At 46.6% G+C, this 20,898-nt stretch overlaps 3 protein-coding genes across 13 annotated transcripts in view; 1 reads left to right on the top strand and 2 right to left on the bottom strand.

The window, feature by feature from the left end:
• Positions 1–5,047, bottom strand: part of mcf2l2 (MCF.2 cell line derived transforming sequence-like 2) — a 65,406-nt gene extending 60,359 nt beyond the window's left edge. For 2 of the 7 annotated variants that reach the window (XM_037469339.2, XM_037469337.2), the window contains exon 1: positions 3,988–5,046. In XM_037469339.2, the coding sequence (XP_037325236.2) occupies positions 3,988–4,066 (79 nt within the window). In that variant the 5' untranslated portion in view covers positions 4,067–5,046. Of the gene's footprint in view, positions 1–3,987 lie in introns of all 7 variants that reach the window. The other 5 variants (XM_037469336.2, XM_037469335.2, XM_037469340.2 and 2 more) reach the window with 5 other exon arrangements.
• Positions 5,048–5,234: 187 nt separating this feature from the next.
• The window catches only part of rfc4 (replication factor C (activator 1) 4), a 19,428-nt gene continuing 3,764 nt past the window's right edge, over positions 5,235–20,898 (top strand). The window contains exons 1-11 of one of the 5 annotated variants that reach the window (XM_037469349.2): positions 5,235–5,611; positions 5,912–6,032; positions 6,725–6,803; positions 8,023–8,102; positions 8,194–8,313; positions 8,405–8,548; positions 8,627–8,747; positions 8,972–9,097; positions 9,190–9,270; positions 9,347–9,460; positions 10,143–10,315. In XM_037469349.2, the coding sequence (XP_037325246.2) occupies positions 5,917–6,032; positions 6,725–6,803; positions 8,023–8,102; positions 8,194–8,313; positions 8,405–8,548; positions 8,627–8,747; positions 8,972–9,097; positions 9,190–9,270; positions 9,347–9,460; positions 10,143–10,238 (1,077 nt within the window). In that variant the 5' untranslated portion in view covers positions 5,235–5,611; positions 5,912–5,916 and the 3' untranslated portion in view covers positions 10,239–10,315. Of the gene's footprint in view, positions 5,616–5,908; positions 6,064–6,724; positions 6,804–8,022; positions 8,103–8,193; positions 8,314–8,404; positions 8,549–8,626; positions 8,748–8,971; positions 9,098–9,189; positions 9,271–9,346; positions 9,461–10,142; positions 10,316–13,596; positions 13,708–20,898 lie in introns of those variants that run through there. The other 4 variants (XM_037469348.2, XR_009956718.1, XM_037469347.2 and 1 more) reach the window with 4 other exon arrangements.
• LOC119216467 (desmoglein-2.1-like) lies at positions 10,452–20,230 on the bottom strand. The gene is made up of 14 exons (XM_037469344.2): positions 20,079–20,230; positions 17,915–18,037; positions 17,673–17,828; positions 17,436–17,577; positions 16,951–17,111; positions 16,499–16,633; positions 16,101–16,286; positions 15,332–15,732; positions 15,113–15,255; positions 14,590–14,811; positions 13,442–13,684; positions 12,771–12,901; positions 12,381–12,671; positions 10,452–12,150 (listed from the first exon to the last, which is right to left on the bottom strand). The coding sequence occupies exons 1-14, from the start codon at positions 20,121–20,123 to the stop codon at positions 11,086–11,088; spliced, it is 3,444 nt and encodes a 1,147-aa protein (XP_037325241.2). The 5' UTR covers positions 20,124–20,230; the 3' UTR covers positions 10,452–11,085.

The following is a 20,898-nucleotide window of genomic DNA, read 5'->3' as shown; positions in this document are numbered from 1 at the left end:
ATTGCTTCAGGTAAAAAAAAATGTTTCCTACATTTTAGAAGATTTAATCAAATTCCCATTCATAATTCCCCTGGGGCCTCGTGTCCAAAGGGTGCGTACGCACAACAACGATCAGATGAATCCAGAGCAAAAGGACCGTAGAAATGTGCAGGGCTGCCCTACGCCCTTTTCTACAGCTGTTGATTCTTTGGCGACACTTACAGGTGATGTTGGGAAACTGTAATAATAAATAAATGTGAACACAATTTGTCCTCAGACTGATTATTGTGGACCTCTGAGACACATGAACATTTAACACTGATCAACAATAAACATGTGTCTGCAATTACACGAGTGGATATAAAAGCATGCAGAAAGTGGTGCAATGCATACTATTTAAACAATGGCTGCTTTAGCACTAGAAGACATTGCAAATGGGGCAATAAGGGGAGCGCGCATGTTTAGAGACAGAAAGGATTTGCTTGCACGTGAGGACAACTGGCTTATCAGCCGCTTTAGGTTCCCGAGGGCAGTCCTCCTCCAACTATGTGCAGAGCTGTGGCCGGCGAGGAGCCAGTGCTACCTGTGCCCACACAGGGGATCGCCACCTTGGGGTTCCTGCCAACCGGGGCCTTTCAGAGGACCCTGAGCCGAGCCATGCCAGCCGTGTGGGATGGGATTATCCACCTCTCATTCAGGTGTATTAACGGTCCAAAGCTTGTATTCCTCTCATTATTTCACAATTGTCTTTGGAGAAGCGCGTGTCTAACTCTCTAAGTATGGTGTCCACAATGGGGTAGAAGATCGTCCTCCTAAAGGAATCCTTGTCACCATCGTTACATTTGTGCTGACCCAACGTAGAGGTTATGACAGACCCACCAAGTCAGGAATTTGAATGCAATTTGCTCTGCCTCTGCCTATTTAAACATCTAAAAATATGTGAACTGTGAAGATGAGCTAATTGATGCAAACAAAAAGTCCTTTATCTCCAAGAGCAAATAGTCTTTAAACAGCCCTTAAATCACAGAGCAAATAAATAAGTTACAGCTTGTTCTTGTGTTATAGCTACTTAAATCTAGACTGTCACACTATATTCCAGACACTGTTAGCTCTATTGAACACACATCTGCAAACAAACACCCTCAGTCTTCAGTCCAGAAAACAGCGTTTCATATTTCATGGCGGTATCCTAATAATTAAAAAAAATAAAACGCTAACGTTCAACGCTTAACTCGGTTTGCAGGCTGCTAAGCTAGCCAGCTAGTGCAGTGTAGTTCGACTTTTAGCTGCTACTTAGTGCTGGATAAAGTTTTCCTACACATTCAGAGGGAACAACGATATAACTAAACATTAAATCACCATACCTCTCAGTCGACAGATTCCGGCGTTTTTATCGTTGTTGTGTCGTCGCTGTAGTAAACTGTGACCGTCCTCGTGCTTCACGGACCAGCGGCAGGTGCCGCGCGCTCATCTCGTGGGTCACGTGACCTGCGTGGCCAAACGTCCGCTGAACTGAAGTCAGCTCTCACAGCCTCAGTACGACTATTACTCTGTTAGTTACAAATGTAAAACTGGCCCCAAATCAGTTGTTCAGCTGTCATCATTGATTGACAGCATTTCTCTTGTTTCTTGTGTTGACGAACTTGACCAACTACCTATCAGATCACCCCCAGAATCGCTATTGGTGGCGAGGTGGGCTGGTTCCATACATTCTGAGTAACGCCTTTTTGGGGACAGACTACAAGCTGGCGCTGTGCGCCGTGGATGGCTTCTTGCTGTTCTAATATTATTCCCTTGCAACAGTAGTATGTGACACATGTAAGTAGAGAATAACCAATGGAAACTGTATATCCAGTCTGCTTTACATGGACCTTGATGTCTTTTCTGATCATGCAGAGAGGGGCAGGTGGCGGGCTCATTTCAATATTATTTGCATATTTAAGTAGCGGCGTGGACAGGGAGGAGTCGGGTCATGTGCGCTCAATTCTACGTCGATTGGGATGTACAAAGGAAATGTGCTTGGATTCATGCGTTCGCACACATTGATACATTTGGATATTTTTGTGCGTGGGGGGGGCATTTGGGTTTGATCGTACGCCATGTTTCAGAAAGAAATCCACGCAGGTCTTTGTACACGAGGCCCGGGTGCGTTCATGGTTGTTACTATTGTAAGGCCTTTTAGCAAGGCACTAAAGTGCTCTTGGCAGATGTGAATGACGTGCTAATGACAGCGGGGTCTCCTATGTGATGGACTCAGTGCATGGAGGGGGTCTCCCTGCATCATGTGTACTTTCAGTGTATTATCCTCCCCCTCTTGGTTGCCCGGGGAAACAAAACACAGCAACATTGGGCAGTATGTGTCCCTGCAGTCTGACCTTTTGCTCTGGTCACTAGTGAAGACCCTGTAACACACCCTCCTTTGATAAACCAAAGGCTTGAAGGGAGCTTTAAGCAACAAGAGAAGGATTGTGTGAGCAGCATCCTGACATGCCTTAGTGGGACCTGGGACCATTCTAGATCCCATTTATGGGACCAGGGTATATGACACATCCTGGCGCTGTGCTGATGTCATCTGCCACCAATAGTGGACAGAGGGGGCTTTTGTGTGTAGGTGTGGATGTGCAGAGCTGAGGTTGTGGGCGTCCTCATATCAATACTAAGGCAACTCATTTCCAGAAAGTCCATCTAAAGAGCACTAACATGTGTCCTTCTTGTGACATATTAGCAGTGACATTGACAAAGTCGACATCAAGCTTTAATGTTATCTATACGGGATTGAGTGATTCAGCATAGTGCACGTCAGAGGGCTGCACACTCATAGAGTGGCCATTTAAAACGTGAGAGGGGAGCGGAAGTCGTGCGTGTGAAGTCTAGTTAGCGTTAAAGATGAGTCTCTGCACAGAGTGAAGGTGATTTCAGAGGCAGTGGATTATAAACCAATATCACTATTCCATGTTCATAAACATCACGTAATTGTCAGAATGACCTTTAGTCATTTGTGCTGCCATTTAATTACACTATGTTATTATTGTAGAAGTGCTGCACTGCTTTAGGTCGGAACATGAAGACACTGACTTGTCTACCCCAGGTTTTTAAAATGCATTTGAGAGAAGATCATAGAAAAAGGCATGAGCTAGCGTTTGGACTGCTGCCAGTCGACTAAAGCAAGGAGATCACTTCCTGCAGCAGGCTCATTAGACGTGAGTCAAGGCCTTTGGTTGGAGAATAATGAAACCAATAAACAGCTGCAGCAGCAGCATCCCGGGGGAGCCGGGCTCCCAACAAACCCGTGCAGGGCCCCTTGCTCAGTAAGCTGCCTTAGTTTCCATAGTTACCAGCCCTGCCCCTCGCTCCCCTGGCGGTGCAATGCAGGAAGTGCAGCAATGGAAGATGCTGCGTGACATTCTCCAGCGTGGCACATTAACCTACTTCTCAACCGAGGGGGGAGAGGACCAGGAAGTGGAAGAGGCAAAAGGCTGATGGGAGGCAAGGGAGACGAGAGAGATGAAGACACAGAGGACAGCGGGGACGGATGGGAGGAATGGTGGAGACGCCGAGGTGCGGAGGGGAGGGAAGTGGAACATTATCATGAGATGAGAAAAAGAAAAAAGAGCAAAGGAGAGATGCAGGTGAAGGAAAGGAGAAGGGAGAAGTAATAAATATTGATCTTGATCTTGTAAAGCCAGCCCGATCAATGGAAAAATAAATGTCAACACATCCGAATCTCACTACCAGTGAATGTCATGGGGGGGATGCGCCGATAGACTAAACACATACTCAATAAATATGTGGTATTTGACAACCGCAGAAAGACCACTACACTAACAGCTCTCCTGTTTCATCCGTTCACCCCTCCTCCGCTCACTGGTCCTGATGAGAACACAGAGATTTCCAAGCCATTCAAGGATAACCAGAGAAACATGTTCAGATGAAGGAACATCTTCCAACGGGCTCCACCGGCGGAAAGAAGCTATAAGGAATATGAAGAGGAGGATGATCACGACTTACCGATATGAGTGATGACACACTGCAGCCTGTGCAGCAGGTCCTGGACCGACATCTCGTCTTCTCTCAGCCAGCACAGCATCTCAGGGTGTGGATCGCATCCACCCGCCTCTATCTCGCCGCTCTGTGTTGCCTCTCTCTCCTCTGCCACGCCTCTTTCCTCCGATTGCTCCTTAATCCAGTTTTCTCCCGTGAGAGGGGGTTTGTCCTCCTCCTTCCTCTCCTAGTCCTTTCTTCTTTGGGTTTCCCTCATCTGGAGGCTCATCACCCCTCTGCTCACATCCAAATATTCACAAAGGGGGACAATGAGGGGGCCACTCATAGCCAAAATTGTAACCCTACGTATAAAATAATCCAGTTGGGCACAAGGAGAATACCAAGAGAGCTCAGCCAGTCAGCACATATGCAGTTATATGCAGTTTGGTGACCAAAGAACCAAGCAGCTCGTGACCAACATATCAGCCAATGAACAAAAGAGGCTATTTGTTTCTCCGCACAAAACTGGGAGGTTATTTCGGGAGAAAAACTAAATTATGGCAAAATTGTCCAAATGTGTAGGTACATTTGTAACAGAAGGGCCCCTCATTAATGAGGTTATCTACGACAAAACATCAGGCCCCAGACAGTCTCTTTCCACAAAGCAAGAAACACCTCGAATACAATAATCCTCACAGCAAAAAACTCCAAAAAAGATTCAAGATATGCCAAACCTAAAACAATGTCAGGATGCTCCTCAGCCTCCGATTCCCTTCCAATCCCAGGAAAGCACTGATGCTGCTCGAAGAGAAGCTGAGTCACTGACAGGGAGAACCAATCAGAGGGCTGCTGTACCTGCCTGCAGGGGGAGGAGGGACATAGAGGAAGGGGGAGGGTTAATTACTCCATGAGGGAAATCCTGGTGATGGAACCACTTGGAGCAGGCGGAAGGTCGCATCCATGAATTGAAATATTTATTGTTTACATCACAATGTCTTTAATGATAGTGAGCTGTTTCCCCAGCATTGACCTAAAGCAATGCACAGCCTCACCCACGATCCCCCATCCTTGACTACCTCGGCCCATTCGCTGCTGATCCTGCTCCACGTTTTCACCAGAGCCAACAGTGGGGCATGCATTAGCGTCTCTCCACGGAGCACACAGTCCACTGGGACTGTGGGGACTGCATGGGAGACGGTCATTAGCCGGAGACATCTGCACCCAGTCCCTCCATGCAGGCCCAGCTGGAGGCGTGCACACCAATCATGCAGCATCCATGGTGCAGCAGCTGTGAGCCTGCATCCAGTATGGGGCTCCACACAGAAGCACATACATGTGCTTTTCTGTCAATTCACAATCCATAAATGGCTGCGAAAATAATCAGGGGGGTAATAAGAGATGGGGGAGGAGGTTCTGGAGAGAAGACTGCAGATCAGAGGGGAGAGATAGGAACGACTGAATGGGGGGAGAACTGGGTGTGCAGAGGGAGGAGCAACTCTAGCATCCGCGGCATCTGATTGGAAGACACCGAACGTCCTCCCGGCCAGAGCGGGAAAGCGGCGCTCCCAAGGACACATGTCAACAAGCGGACTCTACTGAGCTCAGGGGAACTCGTCTCCGGCATCATACGGCGAGACTTGTCTCAGCAGCGGTTGGTAAATCATGTAAACGCGTTGTGTCTGTCGGCTAACGTTAATAGTAAAGGGGCCACCACTGACAGCTAGTTAGCGGCTAGCTTACAGCTAGTTAGCCAACAGCCTCTTAACGGCTAGCTAACAGCTAACTAACAGTTAGCCAACAGCCTCTTAGCGGCTAGCTAACAGCTAACTAACAGTTAGCCAACAGCTTCTTAACGGCTAGCTTACAGCTAACTAACAGGTGCTGTGTGTGCTGCCGCTGTGCTCTCATGTAATATTCCACATGTCTCTTTGTCCCTGTGTGTCTGCAGCAGGAGCCATGCAGGCCTTCCTGAAAGGAGCGACGCTTCAGTCCACCAAACCTCAGAAAGACAAGGCAGCAGCGGGGCCCAGTTCAGAGAAGAAAGCCAAGCCCATTCCATGGGTAGAAAAGTAGTGAGTGTGGACCACAACGAGCTGTTGTACAGTATGTTCCATCAGATCAGCTTCTTTCCTCAGGCTGTGACACTATCCAGTGGTCTCCTGTGTCTTTATGTCTCATCACAAGAGAGGACACCATGCCCACAAACACCCACTACAGGAACGCAAACGCCGTACTGTTAACCTGCCAGTGTAGCAGCAACCAACCATGAGACGCCTTTTAAAAACCACGTAGACGTAGTACACATTGTCTGACACACAAATGCAATTTAATGATATGTATCGTTTAGCCATACCTTTATTCCAGGGTAAGAGGGCAACCATATTCCACTTTATTAGGTACACCTGTTCAGCCCGATGCACTCTTTTGAATGTGGTCTACCTTTATGATGCCATGTTGATCACTGCTGATTGTATGAAATTGTTTTACAGTTAACTGGGTGTTTTTCTGTTCAAATGTGCGTGTTTCTCATGTATGATCGTTAGGGAAAAGATATACATGTCCTATTATGTAGTCCAGTACAAATAATCCCCACAGTTTTTAACATCAAATTGAACTTAGCCAAAGCTAAATATTATAGAAGTATCGTCAGGGTTTGTATTGGACCACTGAGTGTTTCTAATGTGTGCTGCTGCTGCTGATGATAATGAAGCCACAGAGCCTAACATGCTCCATAGATAACCGGCTGTGTTATTGTGAATCCCAGCAGGCCAAAGTGTGTTGATGAGGTGGCCTTCCAGGACGAGGTGGTAGCAATGCTGAAGAAGTCTCTGGAAGGAGCAGATGTAGGTACCATCCCCTTTTTACCATACTCTGATGACTCTGTTCTGGTCAAGCCTGTAGGGGTCGAATTGGAGGTGACTAAACTATGAATTATGTGACCACACACCGGCACAGTTTTAGATGAAAGCGGAAGGCTCCATTGATTCAAGTGATATGAAAGCCCGTCATTAATGGAGCCAGTCCCTCAGAGGGCCATCATCCGTGGTCTGCAGGTTTTAGTTATGTATGTTATGTATGTATGTAAGTAACTAGTTAGATACGAGTTAGTTGACTTTTAGCTGCGCGTCGACGCCCTCAAACTGTTACATTATTGGATGATAAAGTACACCCTCTCGTACCTGATTGTTTAAGTATTAGTAATATTCTTTTTATAAAAGTGACATTTACTTGCAGTAAAGGAAGGTGCAAGACTTCCCTTTACAAATATACATCAAGAAATGCATGTTGAAAATCGACTACTGTGGAGGTGTACACATGGATGACAGATACAAAAACAGCAAAATCAATAATATTTATTAAATGATAAGAATTAACAATAAGAATATAAAGTAACAGGACTGTGATGGAAGGGAACCAACCAGTGTGGTGCAGAGATCCCCTCCTGAAAAACCAAACCACAAACGTATATTTTTTTAGTAATATTCCTATTATAAAAGTATACATATATCTCATGTCGCCATTCTGTATGCTGAGTTTTGGTAGCTATTGATCTAACATGAATAACATATATAATTTTAGAACATTATTCTATTTTTAGAACATAACATAATTATTCATAGTATGTATGCAGTGTCATAACTACATCTTTGATGTTCATAACAAACCAAACCGTTTAAAAATCGGTTGAAAGTTATGGTCAAGTACATGTACCACTACCAACACAAAGTCATGGGTGAGCGAGCTGCCTGCAGCAAGATGGCCGCCATGTGCGCATGTTCTAGCCCTAAGACATCTTGCCTGTTTTAGTGATGTAACCAAGAACGGAGCAACACAACCACCTGAAGAATGACCACAGTGCGACTAACGTCACCTCACAGAATCCAACGATGTCAACACCCAGAACCACAGCAGCACATCTGCTCTTGTTCATTTGAAGGTGATGGAGCAATCCGGATAATGGTGCAGCTCTATCGCTACTTGGGATGGTGTTAAGACGATAAGTGAAATCACGCTGACGTGGACGCTACAGAAGTTCTCACTAGTGTTTGCTTCTGACCGCAGCTTCCCAACCTGCTGTTCTACGGCCCCCCTGGAACAGGGAAGACCTCCACCATCCTGGCTGCTGCCAGAGAGCTTTACGGGTGAGGGATCTGCGGGTGGCACCACCACAACGCCTTGGTGTTATTTAATCACTCGTCTGCTTTCTCTTGCATGACTGCCGTCCCGCTCCAGTCCCCACCTGTACAGACAGAGGGTGCTGGAGCTCAACGCCTCGGACGAACGAGGCATCCAGGTGGTCCGAGAGAAGGTGAAGAACTTTGCTCAGCTCACTGCGGCCGGGACTCGCCCAGAGTGAGTCAGCGTCTGTTCCTCAAACGACGGCCCTTCTCCCGAGCCCTTCAGTACTCCTCTAACCTGGCTGTGTGCTTTGCCGCGTCGCCAGTGGGAAGCCGTGTCCTCCTTTTAAGATCATCATCCTGGACGAGGCGGATTCCATGACGGGACCGGCTCAGGCCGCTCTCAGGCGGACCATGGAGAAGGAGTCCCGCACCACCCGCTTCTGCCTCATCTGCAACTACATCAGCAGGTGGGCTGACCGACGTGAGCGAGGCGCGCAAAACACTGACCGGCCGTCACACCCACTCTGTGTCTGTGTGTCCACCAGGATTATTGAGCCGCTCACCTCCAGGTGTTCCAAGTTTCGCTTCAAACCTCTGGCCAATAAGATCCAAGAGGAGCGCCTGCTGGAGATCTGTGAGAAGGAGAACCTCAAGTACACCAAAGAGGTAAGAGGAGGATTCATCACTGTTCAACTGACTGCCCCAGAGGACTCCAAAGTGCCCAGCTGTGTTTCCTTGATGAGCTGAAGTAAGTGAGGGGCAGTTCCTCATTTAGAGCCAGGTCTTTGTAGTATGGCTGTAGTGTTGTTTGCAGCCGCGTGTGGCAGAGAACAGCGACTGCCTCCTCTGTTCAGCCGGGGAAGTCAACGTGCAGCTGTCTGTCCTTCCAGAGCATAGCGGCGTTGGTGGGCGTGTCAGACGGAGACCTGCGGAAAGCCATCACCTTCCTCCAGAGCGCCGCGCGCCTCAACGTGGACAAGGAGATCACCGAGAGGGCCGTCATTGACATAGCCGGGGTGAGGTGCACTACTCCGGCTCAAATAGGGGACCCATTCATTATTTTGACCTGGCAGTCATGTGACATAGTCGTTGTGCTCCGTCGCCGCAGGTGGTCCCTCCCAAGATGATCGACAGCCTGCTCCACATCTGCTTCACGGGCACATTTGAGAAGCTCGAGGTGGCCGTCAGGGTACGTGTTGTGACGAGCGTGCTGCCCGGCGCTCAGGACTTTAACGTACTGACATAAATAACGTCTGCTCCATCAGAACATGGTGGATGAAGGTTATGCAGCCACACAGATCCTGAGTCAGCTCCACGAGTCCATCATAGAGCGCGAGCTGAGCGACAAGCAGAAGTCGGCCATCACGGAGAAGATGGCGGTAAGTCATATGAGGCTGCTGACATCTCATTGTGGAATTGGGTTTATGACTTGAGATGTCTCCATTAAGTTAATATGGAATCAATCTAAATGTTTATTAAATGCTCATCTTACACGATCTGAATCCAATGTTTGCAGTGGAGAGTTGGTGTCATCACAACACTTCTATTGGTTCATGTTTCACTCAAAGTAGTTCACCTTGTGACAGATTAAATGGTGAAATCTCTTAAATGTTAATCTGTGTACACGGCCTTCATTATGTAGGTGTGTAACTGTCCAGTAGAATCTAAGGTTAAGGAACAGGTCTACACCTTGTCCTTGTTCAGCTTCATTTAATTTGTCCTTTACACAACGACGTCGAGTCCGTTTCTCTTCTGCCTGCCTATGATCCACCATTTTTAGGCTCTGCACCTTTAGTTCCTGCACAAGGAGCATAAATCCCCAAAACCCAAACCATCCCTGGATAATTGTAAACTTTCTTGAGGCCCAATTGAATGGCACGGAACCACTGTGCATGCTTTGAATTGTCATTGCTAGTTTAAATATTTTCTCACTTTTTCATGTATACACCAAGATTTTTGGTCATGGAAATTTAGTTTGAATTCATGTTTATCCATTGGTCAAAATGGGTATGAACCCAACAGGGCCCTGTTTTATGCATCCTCGTGTTTGCTGTGGTCCAGGTGGTGGGGAAGTGCCTGACAGACGGTGCAGACGAGTACCTGCAGATGTTGAGTCTGTGTTCACTCATCATGCAGCAGGCCTCCCACAACACCTAGACCTCCATGTTACTACTCACCAACGGCTTTTGTACACTTTTGCATTTTGTTAAGTAATAAATAGTTTTGTACATTGATTGTTTTTCTTCTTTCCTCATCCTTCTGCTCCTAGTTCCACTACCAACAGCAGTAGAGAGCTGTTTTTACAGGTACTCTACCCGTACCTTTCGCTTAAACTCATTTCTAGTTAGGAAACAGTCAGGAAACAGTTGGCGAGATTTAGCTTTTATTAATAACTTGAAAAACCGACAATCTTCATTAGACTTTTTACATTGTTGTCCTTTTTTAACTACATTTTAGAAACATGAAAAACTTTATGAAGCTAACAGAAAATACTGAATATCTTTATTTTGAGCTTCTCTTAATGAAGTATGCAAATTCAAATCCCAAAATGCAAATGAACCTAACGGCATATGAAACATGAGATAATAGAGAAATGTACGTATTGTATACAGAAAATGATTATGTGTCATGTCAAAGTGCTGCAACAGAAGGCAAAAGTGAAATAAAAGTACATCCCAAGAGCTGCACCATATGCATCCAAACAAAATGGTCAGAGTTCTGAGAGAGGGCGGGGCTTCATTGATGCCTACACAGACACATTTAAACCTCTAAGAGCAGAACCTGGTGGAAACCAGCACTAGAGGGTAAGTGTAGTGCAGATGTGCTGTGGTGGGTCAAATTTAAGGAAGCGTCAATGAGGAACCTGCCCTTTCTCCAGTTGATGTCTTGCATTAGTTGTGTCCCACAAGCATCCCATCACCAGCAGGACCAGGCCAATGGGGCCGCCTTAATGCCGTCCTTGGAAAGGTCCACGATTGTCTTGACAATGATTGATTGTCTATATTCAGTGTCTTTCTCTGGTCTCCTGCACCATCACCTTGCGGTAGGTGGGGCTAGAATTCACCGTGGTAGTGGAGGAGCGCACCACGTTGATCTGAGACCCAGAGGCTGGGCTGTCTTTGCTGTGGTGGACTCTTTGAGAACCGGAGACAACGCTCCGCTGGGACAGACCTCCTGCCCCCTGGATCAGTGGCCCGCTGTTGCCTGTTGACCCTGCAGCCACCAGGACCCTCTGGGACCCTGAAAGGCCTTCTGGCTGCAGAGTGCCGCCCTGCACATAGCTCATTGACCCTGCCGGGACTTTGCCCTCCACCATCATCATCGTCTGGGAGCCAGAGAGGGTCCCATTGTGGATCAGGTTGGCACCGCCCCCCTGGATTCCACAGCTCTCCATCAGAACCATGTGGGGGCCTTGGGCTTGTCCACCGGACATCATGGTCTGCCCCTGAACAATCATGCCATGGGCAGGTCCAGTCTGGAGGCCATTAACCATGACCATGCTCTGCAGGTTGGTGGCGGGTGCTTCTGCCAGCAGGACGGTGTTCTGAATCTGTGGCTGGACTACGAAGTGCGCCGGCTGCAGCATGGGGGCGGTGGTGTAGTAGATCTGCTGCTGCTGCTGCGGCTGTAGAAGGACCATCTGGCCTTGATTCAACATCCCTTGGTCCACCACAGTCATCCCTTCCCTCACTGTGGCCGTGCTCTCCTTGATCACCTGAGAACGCTCAGAGGAATCCCGGACCACAGTCCGGGAAACGGTGGGCTGCAGCTTGGGCGGAGGGGGCTGCTGTTGGGTGGTGGTCGACGTTGATACTGAGGTCCGAGTGTTGATGGCCGCACTGGGCAGAGGAGTTACCACTTGTTTGACTTGGGTTGGGATTTTCTTGCCGCCGCACACTTCAGCCAGGGTCGTGAACTTTGTCCCGAGGTCATCGAGGAATTGCAGGTCGTTATCAGACTCCAAGAGGCTGCAGCAGCCCACTGAGCCAGCAGAGGAGCCCTGGCCCTCATAGTCATAGACCAGAAGACCGTCCTTCAGTCCGAGGTTCTCATTTTCACCGGTCACCTTCTGTTGATGCAGAAAAGGAAATTCAACAACCTTCTTGTTGACTAAGCAGTTTTTATGTGGTTATCTGGTCAAATCAACCCTCCTCATAGGAATAGGTTCTTTAAGGTACAGGCTAAACTCAGCCTCTGCTTTAACTGTCACATAAAGAACCATATTCCGCTTATTGTTGTTGAGTTATTTGTTACTACCATTACTCTACAAAGAGTATGTGTATGGAAATGATTGCTCACCTGAGTGTAGTACTGTCTCAGGAATTGGTCTTGCAGAGCCATGCCGTCAAACATTTCTCCACCTACTCTGGATTCTCTTCTCTCGTAGTGCGAGCCATTGCTGAAGCCATTAATGAAGCCATTGCTCAAGCCATTGCTGTAGCCATTTCTCTCCCATGTTCCTCTGATGCCACTGGATCTGTAGCCGTCTACTTGCTGGAAGGGCATAGGGTCTATCATTGAACCATTCTTACCCATGCCATTGTCTATATTTCCGTCAATTGGTGATGGCATGTTCATGAGTGGCACCTCCTGTGAACAGCCAAGGAGCCAAATGTTAGAACAAGGTCGGAGTTCATGCAGCCTCACAAGTGTGTATGCCACACATGTGCATGTAAAGGGTAGACCTACCGTGTCCCCCCCCAGGCCTTCAGTGTGGTAGTTAACGATGTGTGGTTTGGATGCGAAAGGTATCTCAGCAAAGTCCCCGCTCACACCCCCAGCCCCCCCACATTTACAGAAGAGCAGCATCAGAAGGAGGACTGTGAAAAGCAAAACAACAAGCGTTTAGTCTCTGACCTGAGGACCCCCACGGAGTGCTGACCTTTCACCTGAAGCACCTTCCAGTGTTTTCTCTCAGGACAGGCCCCCGTTTGTGTTTGTGGTGCAACATGGAGCCCATGATGTAACTCTTAACTTACATCTGTTGTCATATTAGCGTTTGATTGGACTGCTTAAAGGGGTACAGGCCGAGAGAGTAGTGCGTGATGGAGCCATACAGCTGCCCTGGTTGGTACTAGCTAATGTAGAAGAACCTTTTTACGATTATCTATTATTGCATTTTGACAATAAAGAGCCAGTCAAATAAACAGGATGTTTTCACAGTTCTAATTTATTGGGTGCTTGTGTTCATTGGTGTAATATTTATCATTTATGTTAAAAAGGTCATGTTTAATTTCCCATTCTATTTTTAAGGGTGTTTACTAAAATGTATTCACAGTTTTCTTCTCTCTACTCGATCCGCTTTGGGATGGTCCTGGGTGATAAATCACACGCCTCTTCCTCAGAATGGCTACACTTACGTGGTAACAGCAGCAGGCCCAGGAAAAGTAGTCCGATACCAGCAGGTCCGAACTTCGCCCACCTGCTGGGCTGACCACTGGCGCCGCGTATTCCACACACCACCCTGTCCTCACAGGTGCAAACTTGGACCGTCATCTTCTGCTGTTCTTGACAGTGCTTCCCCTGCTGATCCTTCACCAACATGGTCACCTCGTAGGAGCCGGGCCATACGGACCCCATGGCCTTCAGGGTAACTGCAGTTTCTGCCAGGAAGAGGACAAGTTTGGTGAGTCAACATGCTTCACACCAAGATTTCACAACGCTGTATTAAAGACAAAAGTCTAAAACTGGCTTTTCTACATTTTTGTTTAGAAACAAGGTTCCAGCCATTCTGTTCTGATATGTATACCAACTACACATAGTTGTCATTTGGAGACCCAATCCTTTTGTACCAGGCTCAACCAATATTTATGGGCCTTTTAACACAGGGGTCTATGAGGATTGGCCCACATTTGGAACTTAGTAATAGATAATCGCACATTCCATTTTACAGAAACGTTTTAAACTTTATTGCCAGAGGTGTCAAAAGTATTCACATTCATTGCTCAAGTAGAAGTATAGATACTAGGGTATAAAAATATCAACTCAAGCTTTTTACTTAAGTAAAAGTATAAAAGCAAGGTATAAAGGTTAAAGCATTGGACAAACTCTTAATGTGTAACCTGGCTCAGTCAGTCCGTTAGAATGTGATCAGAATCAGATCACGTGACACGACGGAAACATGGCGACATTCAGAGAGGCGACAGTAAAACAACAGATGGACATGCACGCTTAAACAAATAAAACAAATAAAATCCATTTTCCAGTGACGGCTGAATGACACGAGTCAGACACACACGCTGCTCCCATTGATCAGACTGCAGCGATGACAAGTAGCAAAACAGACTAAATCAAATAGGAGTAACGAGGAGATTTTTAAAATGTAAGGAGTAGAAGTAAAAGGTCATCTGAAAAATAAATACTCCAGTAAAGTATAGATACCCAAAATGTCTACTTAAGTAAGGTAACAAAGTATTTGTACTGTTACTTGACACCTCTGTTTATATGTATTTGTGTGGTTTTATCTGTCTTTACATAAGTTGTTGGTGGTAACTTGTGTACTCCTCACCATTGAGATTCTCCACCTTCCATATTCCCTGAGTTTCCTCTGGGACGATGGCAAAGTCAAACGGAGGCCCGTACGGGTGTGCGTCCTTATCTCTAGCGCTCACAATCACTGCCTCGGCCGGGGTGCACATGGTCTCCAAGCTGCTGGTCAGGGTGGGGCAGTTGTCGTTAGAATCTTCCACCTGGATGGCTATTGTGCCAGTGGCTGTTTTAGAAGGCATGTCTGTGTTGGAAAACAAATAGCAAAGATCATTGATCAGTTCCTTTGTTTCTCGTTCCAGAGAAACAAAGCTTTTCTTTTCTTTCACTGTCTGCACATGATGCCTCGTCCTTCTTCCATGCAGCTGGCCAAACTATTGGGTGGATTCAATCATAACTGGCGCAATGTCATCATTTAAATGGTTTTGTCACTATGCTACTGAAAAATAAATGATGCGCAATCCAAATATTTCAACACTTGGTCACATGACTTAACTAGGACCCTTCCACTAATAAGAGCAGGATTGGTGTAGAACGTAGCCTACCGTCTGAGATGCACAGCACTTTAGCCATGTACGTCCCATTGACCAGGTGTGGAGATTCTCTATCAGGCAACTTGTTCAGTCTGATCTGGGCTGTCTTTGGGTCGATGGTGAACCAGTTGTCAGGGTCCCAGCCCTTGGCATACCTACAGCAGGAGGAGTCGTGTCATGGAGTGCAGACAGCTGCCGGCGTGCTAGTGTTGTGTTTGTGTGGGCACTGACCTGACGTTCTTTGCCTGTTCCCCAGTGTCTCCATCGGTTGCCCAGTAGCTGCCAATCACATGATTCATGTCGAAGGTGCTGCCTCCCTCTGAGATGGGAATGGTTTTTATTTTGGGATTAAAACTTGCCCCCTCGGGGACATTGTTCACCTTGATTACGACTTGATATTCGCCTCCTCCACCACTTGCACCAGTGGCACTCCCTCCTCCTCCTCCTCCTCCTCCTCCTCCTCCTCCTCCTCCTCCTCCTCCTCCGCCACCTCCTCCCCCTGCACTCCCTGAAGCCCCTCCGCCCCCTATATTTATACTCGTGCTACTTGCCCCTGATCCATCATAAAATGGAGCCTTGTTTCTTACAGATAGTCCCAGTTTGAGATCCTTCACTTCCTCATAATTCACCTCCTGTGAGAAAGAACATACAAGCACAAGAAGTTATTATTGAACGCTCAACTATTTGTCAATACGAGCTCAAAGATTCAGTGTAGACATTCATCCATAATGGTACACTCATGGATTTTATTATTCACATCAAGTTCTCTTACATGAGCCCAAAATGATGTGGGCTTATTAAATACATTTCTGGGAAACGGCAATATCAGGTCTGTGTATTTAAGAGATCTATTTCTGTAAAGTATTCTTGGCCAACGTTGTGTGTTATTCAGTAAAAACTGATCAATATTGTAGTTTTTTAGGAGAGTCCAAACGCTACTTGTTTGTGTGTCTAGTACAAATGGACACACACTACTCTTGTGAATCAAAAACGGCAGTACCTTGTCAAGCATGAGGATGCCCTCGTTGGTGATGGGGTCGGTTTTGATGCTGAAGTACCCGGCCTCGTTGCCTTTGACAATGTCAAACACAGCAATCCAGTTATCTGTGCCCTTCAGGTCCAGGTCCTCTGTTGTGATCCTCATCACCTCCACATTCTTTGTGTTCTCGTCAATTGAGCCGAAATACTGCAAATACTCAAACACATTAGCAAATGGAAGTAGCAGGACACTAATTTGACTTCCATGTGTGATCTGTGACATGAGAATGTATACATGTCCATATATTCTACAGTACGAGTCAAAGCTTTGGACAAACATTTGACTGGTAATGAACATATTGAAACTATTCAACTCGGAATCACATAATGTTATAATAAAGGTGAGAGGCAGAAAAGTACCTCCAAATTTGCCAGGGTGGGTCGGTTGTCGTTCACATCTTCGACATGAACAGTAACCATGCTGGTTGCACTGTGTCCCCCTGGTCGGCCGTCTAAGTCCTGACCTTTTACCTTCAGAGTGTATTTATCTGCTCTCTGAAATCACAAACCCAGATAAGTGTTACAGCAAGGACTTCCCTTAATAATCAAATAAGCATGATCAAATGATCAAGCTACCATTCTGTGAGTGTCTAAACTCAAAACAGAGCATAATGTGGTGGTGTAACCGAGGCTTTCAGCTTCTCTGGAATAGAGAAGTGGTATGAGACGTTGGTAGAATTGGCAGAGAAGGGAAAGAAGTGAGAAGCTTCCAGCTTCCCAAGTGCTCAACACCCTCTTGACCTAAATGCGATTTTAATAGCTGGCATTGAGCAGAATTGGCACTTTCTCTGTGAAAGCAAGTTCTGTTGTACCTCTCTGTCCAGAGCAGAATTCTTTACGCAGATGGTCCCATCGCTTTTTATGTAGAACATGTCATGAGGCGGGTTCTGTTCCAAGATGCTATAGGCAATTTTAGAGTTAGGGTTATTTGGTTCGTCAGCGTCGGTTGCAGTTATTTTCATAACTGAAGTCCCTGTAAAAACAGAATCAAGTTGTTAAATGAATGTTATGGTCTGATGACAGCAAACCAGCTTTAGATATCTGCCCCTTTGGCTGATACGTCAGAATGAAGAACCAAGCTGATTAATGATACTGAATGAAGACTTATCCGTGGCTGTAGACCGAGGTGATGTCAGACACACAGGCAAACTGCTACAGACCTTTATCTTAACGGCTCTTAAAGCTATTTCTTTTTTATAAAAAAAACGTGATCATGGTTCCCTCTGGGGAATCATGGGGAGGTTTGGTTTTTAGCTCCATGAAGAAGCACTTGCAGCATCTGTAGGGTGGAACTCACCGACAGCACTAAGCTCCTTCACACTCCCAGGGTTGATGTCTCCAAACACTGGCGCGTTGTCATTAACATCCACGACTTTAATCCTTAGATCAATTTTTTTCTCTGCAATGCTGCCGTCTTTGTACCTAGCAACACCTGACAACTGAAACAGAAATATTAACGTAAATGGACATTATGATATGTGGACACTGGCAAGTGTGGAAAACAGAGTAGAAGCGAATGTCCTGCATCACTCACGTTGTACGTGTCGATTACCTCCCTGTCGAGCAAATCGGTCACCCTAATAAATCCAGTCTTAGGGTCGACTACGAACAAACCGTAGGGCCTTTGATTTGCACCGATGCCTTCTAGAGAGTATTCAATATCCTTTGAAGATTCGACATCTGAGCGGATCTAGAAAACAAGACGTGATCATTTCACTGCACCGGGGAAAATGACTATAAGATGGATTTAATGGGTACAATCAATCGGGGACTCACCCTAGCAATAGATTCTAGTTGGGTGTAGTCTTCATTTTCCGTCAGCGGCTTTGGAGGGAGAATCCATTCCCTTCTTTTTCTGACCAGAGTGTCTCCAGAGCTAGCGATCCCCGCGATAACAGCCTGCAACACAATGCATGGAGGAGACACATTGGTCTTTGGTCCGGACACATTTAAAGGCACACTGGTTAATGCAAAACAAAGTATAACGTATATCTGCCCATTCTGGCCTTTTTTAAGGCCTCATCTTTAAGGTGCTTGTGTACAAAAGTCTTTCTTTATTCTTTTTCATTTGATTAGCATCACATCTTATCTTTAGTTTGAATAAAAAGATGTGAAAAGGTGTTTCCAGTTATTCTGGTTAGCTAAGGCCAGCAATACATCATCAAACTCCACACGTTCAAAAGAACGGAGGCTTTCTTTTGTCTGGATCTAACAGGAACTAAATAAACGCGGCTGGCCACGAGGTGGCACCTCAGTCTGCAGAAGTTCATGTCAATAAAGAAGAGAGAGATGCATTCACTTCCTGCTGCTCATGCAGGGTTCAGTAAGGGAGAAATTGGACCCGCTGGTGTGAAGAGAGGGGGAGGGCCTTACCTGTTGTTCAGGTACTCCTCATTGCTGCCTCTCCCTAATCCTAATAGGAGTGTAACAAGGACATGTGTGGGTGTGCCGCTAGAGTTGGCTGAATGGTTTCATGGAAACACTGAGCCATCTTCTGTCATCAGTTGTTGTTGACGCCAGACAAAGAACGAGTCCCTCCACCTCAGTGAGCCAATGAACAGCCTTCTAATGGGCTTCATTTAGAATGGGGACAGTTACAAAGCCTCAGTTGTTCGTGCTCTAAAGGCCAGCACCATGCAGCCTGAGGGTAAAACGCGGTGGTCAAACGTACTCTTCATCCCTCTTGTGGTCTGTAAATCTGCTCAGTAGCATTAGTGGTCATATTGAAGTCACTTTGGCCTCAATGTCTCGTCACTTTTGGCACTCTTGTCAAAAATGGCTCATGCTTGGCTTCCTCTATTTACAGGGAAGGTGGCATGTTGCCTCGGACGGGGGACATTTTGACAGCAGGAAGAGAAATCCAGCTTGGCCCCATCAGAAGGTGCACAGGATGAGATGCCATTTGGTCGAGCTCAACTCTGTAAGCATAGAGCAGTGGTTCTCTGCCAGGGTCCTACAGCATCTTTCTACTTCTGGTGAAGGTGCTTGGCGTGAGAACAGAGAGGCAGACGCACCCTACCACTCCCAGCAGGTTTCACTGTGCCTCACCTCTCCAGTCAATGCACAGGCATGTCGCCATGAACCAACCGACATGAGATACTTTGAGTCTCCTCAGAAAGGAGTGGCTTTAAATGCAGGGCATGTGACCATTGTCTCTGTGTCTCTCTCACTCAGATAACTATTTGGACTGAGGGACCTATTATGAAACTAAGGGAACTATTATGAAACTGAGGGACCTATTATGCTGGCTGCATAAATGTCAGGCCCCTAAGAGTTTTATTCTACTTCACTTGATACCCATCGTGTGGCTGAAAGCGTTCAGTGTGTGTAGTCCAGGCACACTCTATACCATACTATAAGGTAAAAACACAACTATTTATATCAGAATTGTGGCTTGATTGAAACCAGCAGCATTTGGCTTCAAAGCGTAGTAGTATGACATCTGCTCTGTTAGGACAATAAACCCTTTTTCTGCCCAAGTAATCTACTGATGTTCCAAACATGATCAGAAAAGAGTTAGCAATTTATTTAGCATAAATTATTAGAATAACTCATTTCAATGGATACATTGTAGCCCCACTGACCCGTTCACAGTTGTTAAAAGCATAATTAATAAGAAGCAGTGAGCTGGCTACGCTCTTAAATCTGTGTGTCAGCATTTACAAACATAAAGGAAGTAGACACGCTCTCGCCAGTCAGGCTTTGACATGTCAAACGGGAAGCCGCCTGAACACACCTGTGCGTCGCCATGGCAGCCAGGTATTTGAGACATAGACACAGATCCGCATACACACAATATCCCGATACGAGGCAGTAGGGGATCCTTCCACACTACGTGCTTTCTACCTGAAACTGATTGTTTGTGGAGTCATTCTGCGCTAAGTATTCAACAAAGGGGTAACGTCGGTTACAAGGCGGACAGGTAACGGGTCGTACTCACCGTTAGTAGTAACAGAACCAACAAAGGAGAAGAAACCCGAATCATGGCTGCTCCCGGTCCGTGACAAGTGAAAGTGTGAGTCCCACTGATGCTGCTTAGAGTCCCAGACAGACTGTGATCCGATGGAGACGAGGAGGAGGCTTTTGAGGAGGAGGAGGAGGAGGAGGAGGAGCAGTGCTCCACCTCACACACAGGAGTAAGTGTTTGTGGGGAGGGAGGGAGCACTACTTCTGTGGTATTCGATAACAACCTAATTGTCAGTCCAAAGAAAAGAAATACGGAAGCGACCTCAGCATGGGACGGGCCTGGGGCCCCTTGTGTCCGGGGCCCCTTCAGGCACCAAAAGACCCAAACTACAAACTGTACTTGTATTTAACTAACTGATCACACAAGTTACTTTTCACTCAACCTTTTAACCCAAGTCATGTAATTATAATTACAGCATTAAACAGCACTGCATACCAGGAAAACAATATTAAAATATCGCGCATCCGTGGTGACCTGACATGGTATATTTTTTTCTTCAATGGAAGGGGTCTTCCGCACCCCCCAGTGGACTTTTTAGGAATAGCAGCTATTTTTATCTTTCTGTAATTCTCACTATAGCAAAGTCACCTGGCAGGCAGAGATGGACCCCCTGGCACCGCTGACCCAGCTGCTGATGATCAGCCCCCCTCCCACTGACCCGCCTTCCCAATCCACAGGCGCTGTAAGGCCCCATCAGCACGCTGCAGGGGACGTCCATGCAGATCCACGCTTTGTGGACATCGATGTCAACTCCATGCCGCGGCATGCAGGGAGTTGTGGAAGGGTTCAGGGA

Source organism: Pungitius pungitius, chromosome 7, assembly GCF_949316345.1.
Source record: "Pungitius pungitius chromosome 7, fPunPun2.1, whole genome shotgun sequence".
Classification (NCBI taxonomy): Eukaryota; Metazoa; Chordata; class Actinopteri; order Perciformes; family Gasterosteidae; genus Pungitius; species Pungitius pungitius.
The sequence above is the reverse complement of the archived record's forward strand: the minus strand, read 5'-3'. Positions and strand labels throughout refer to the sequence as shown.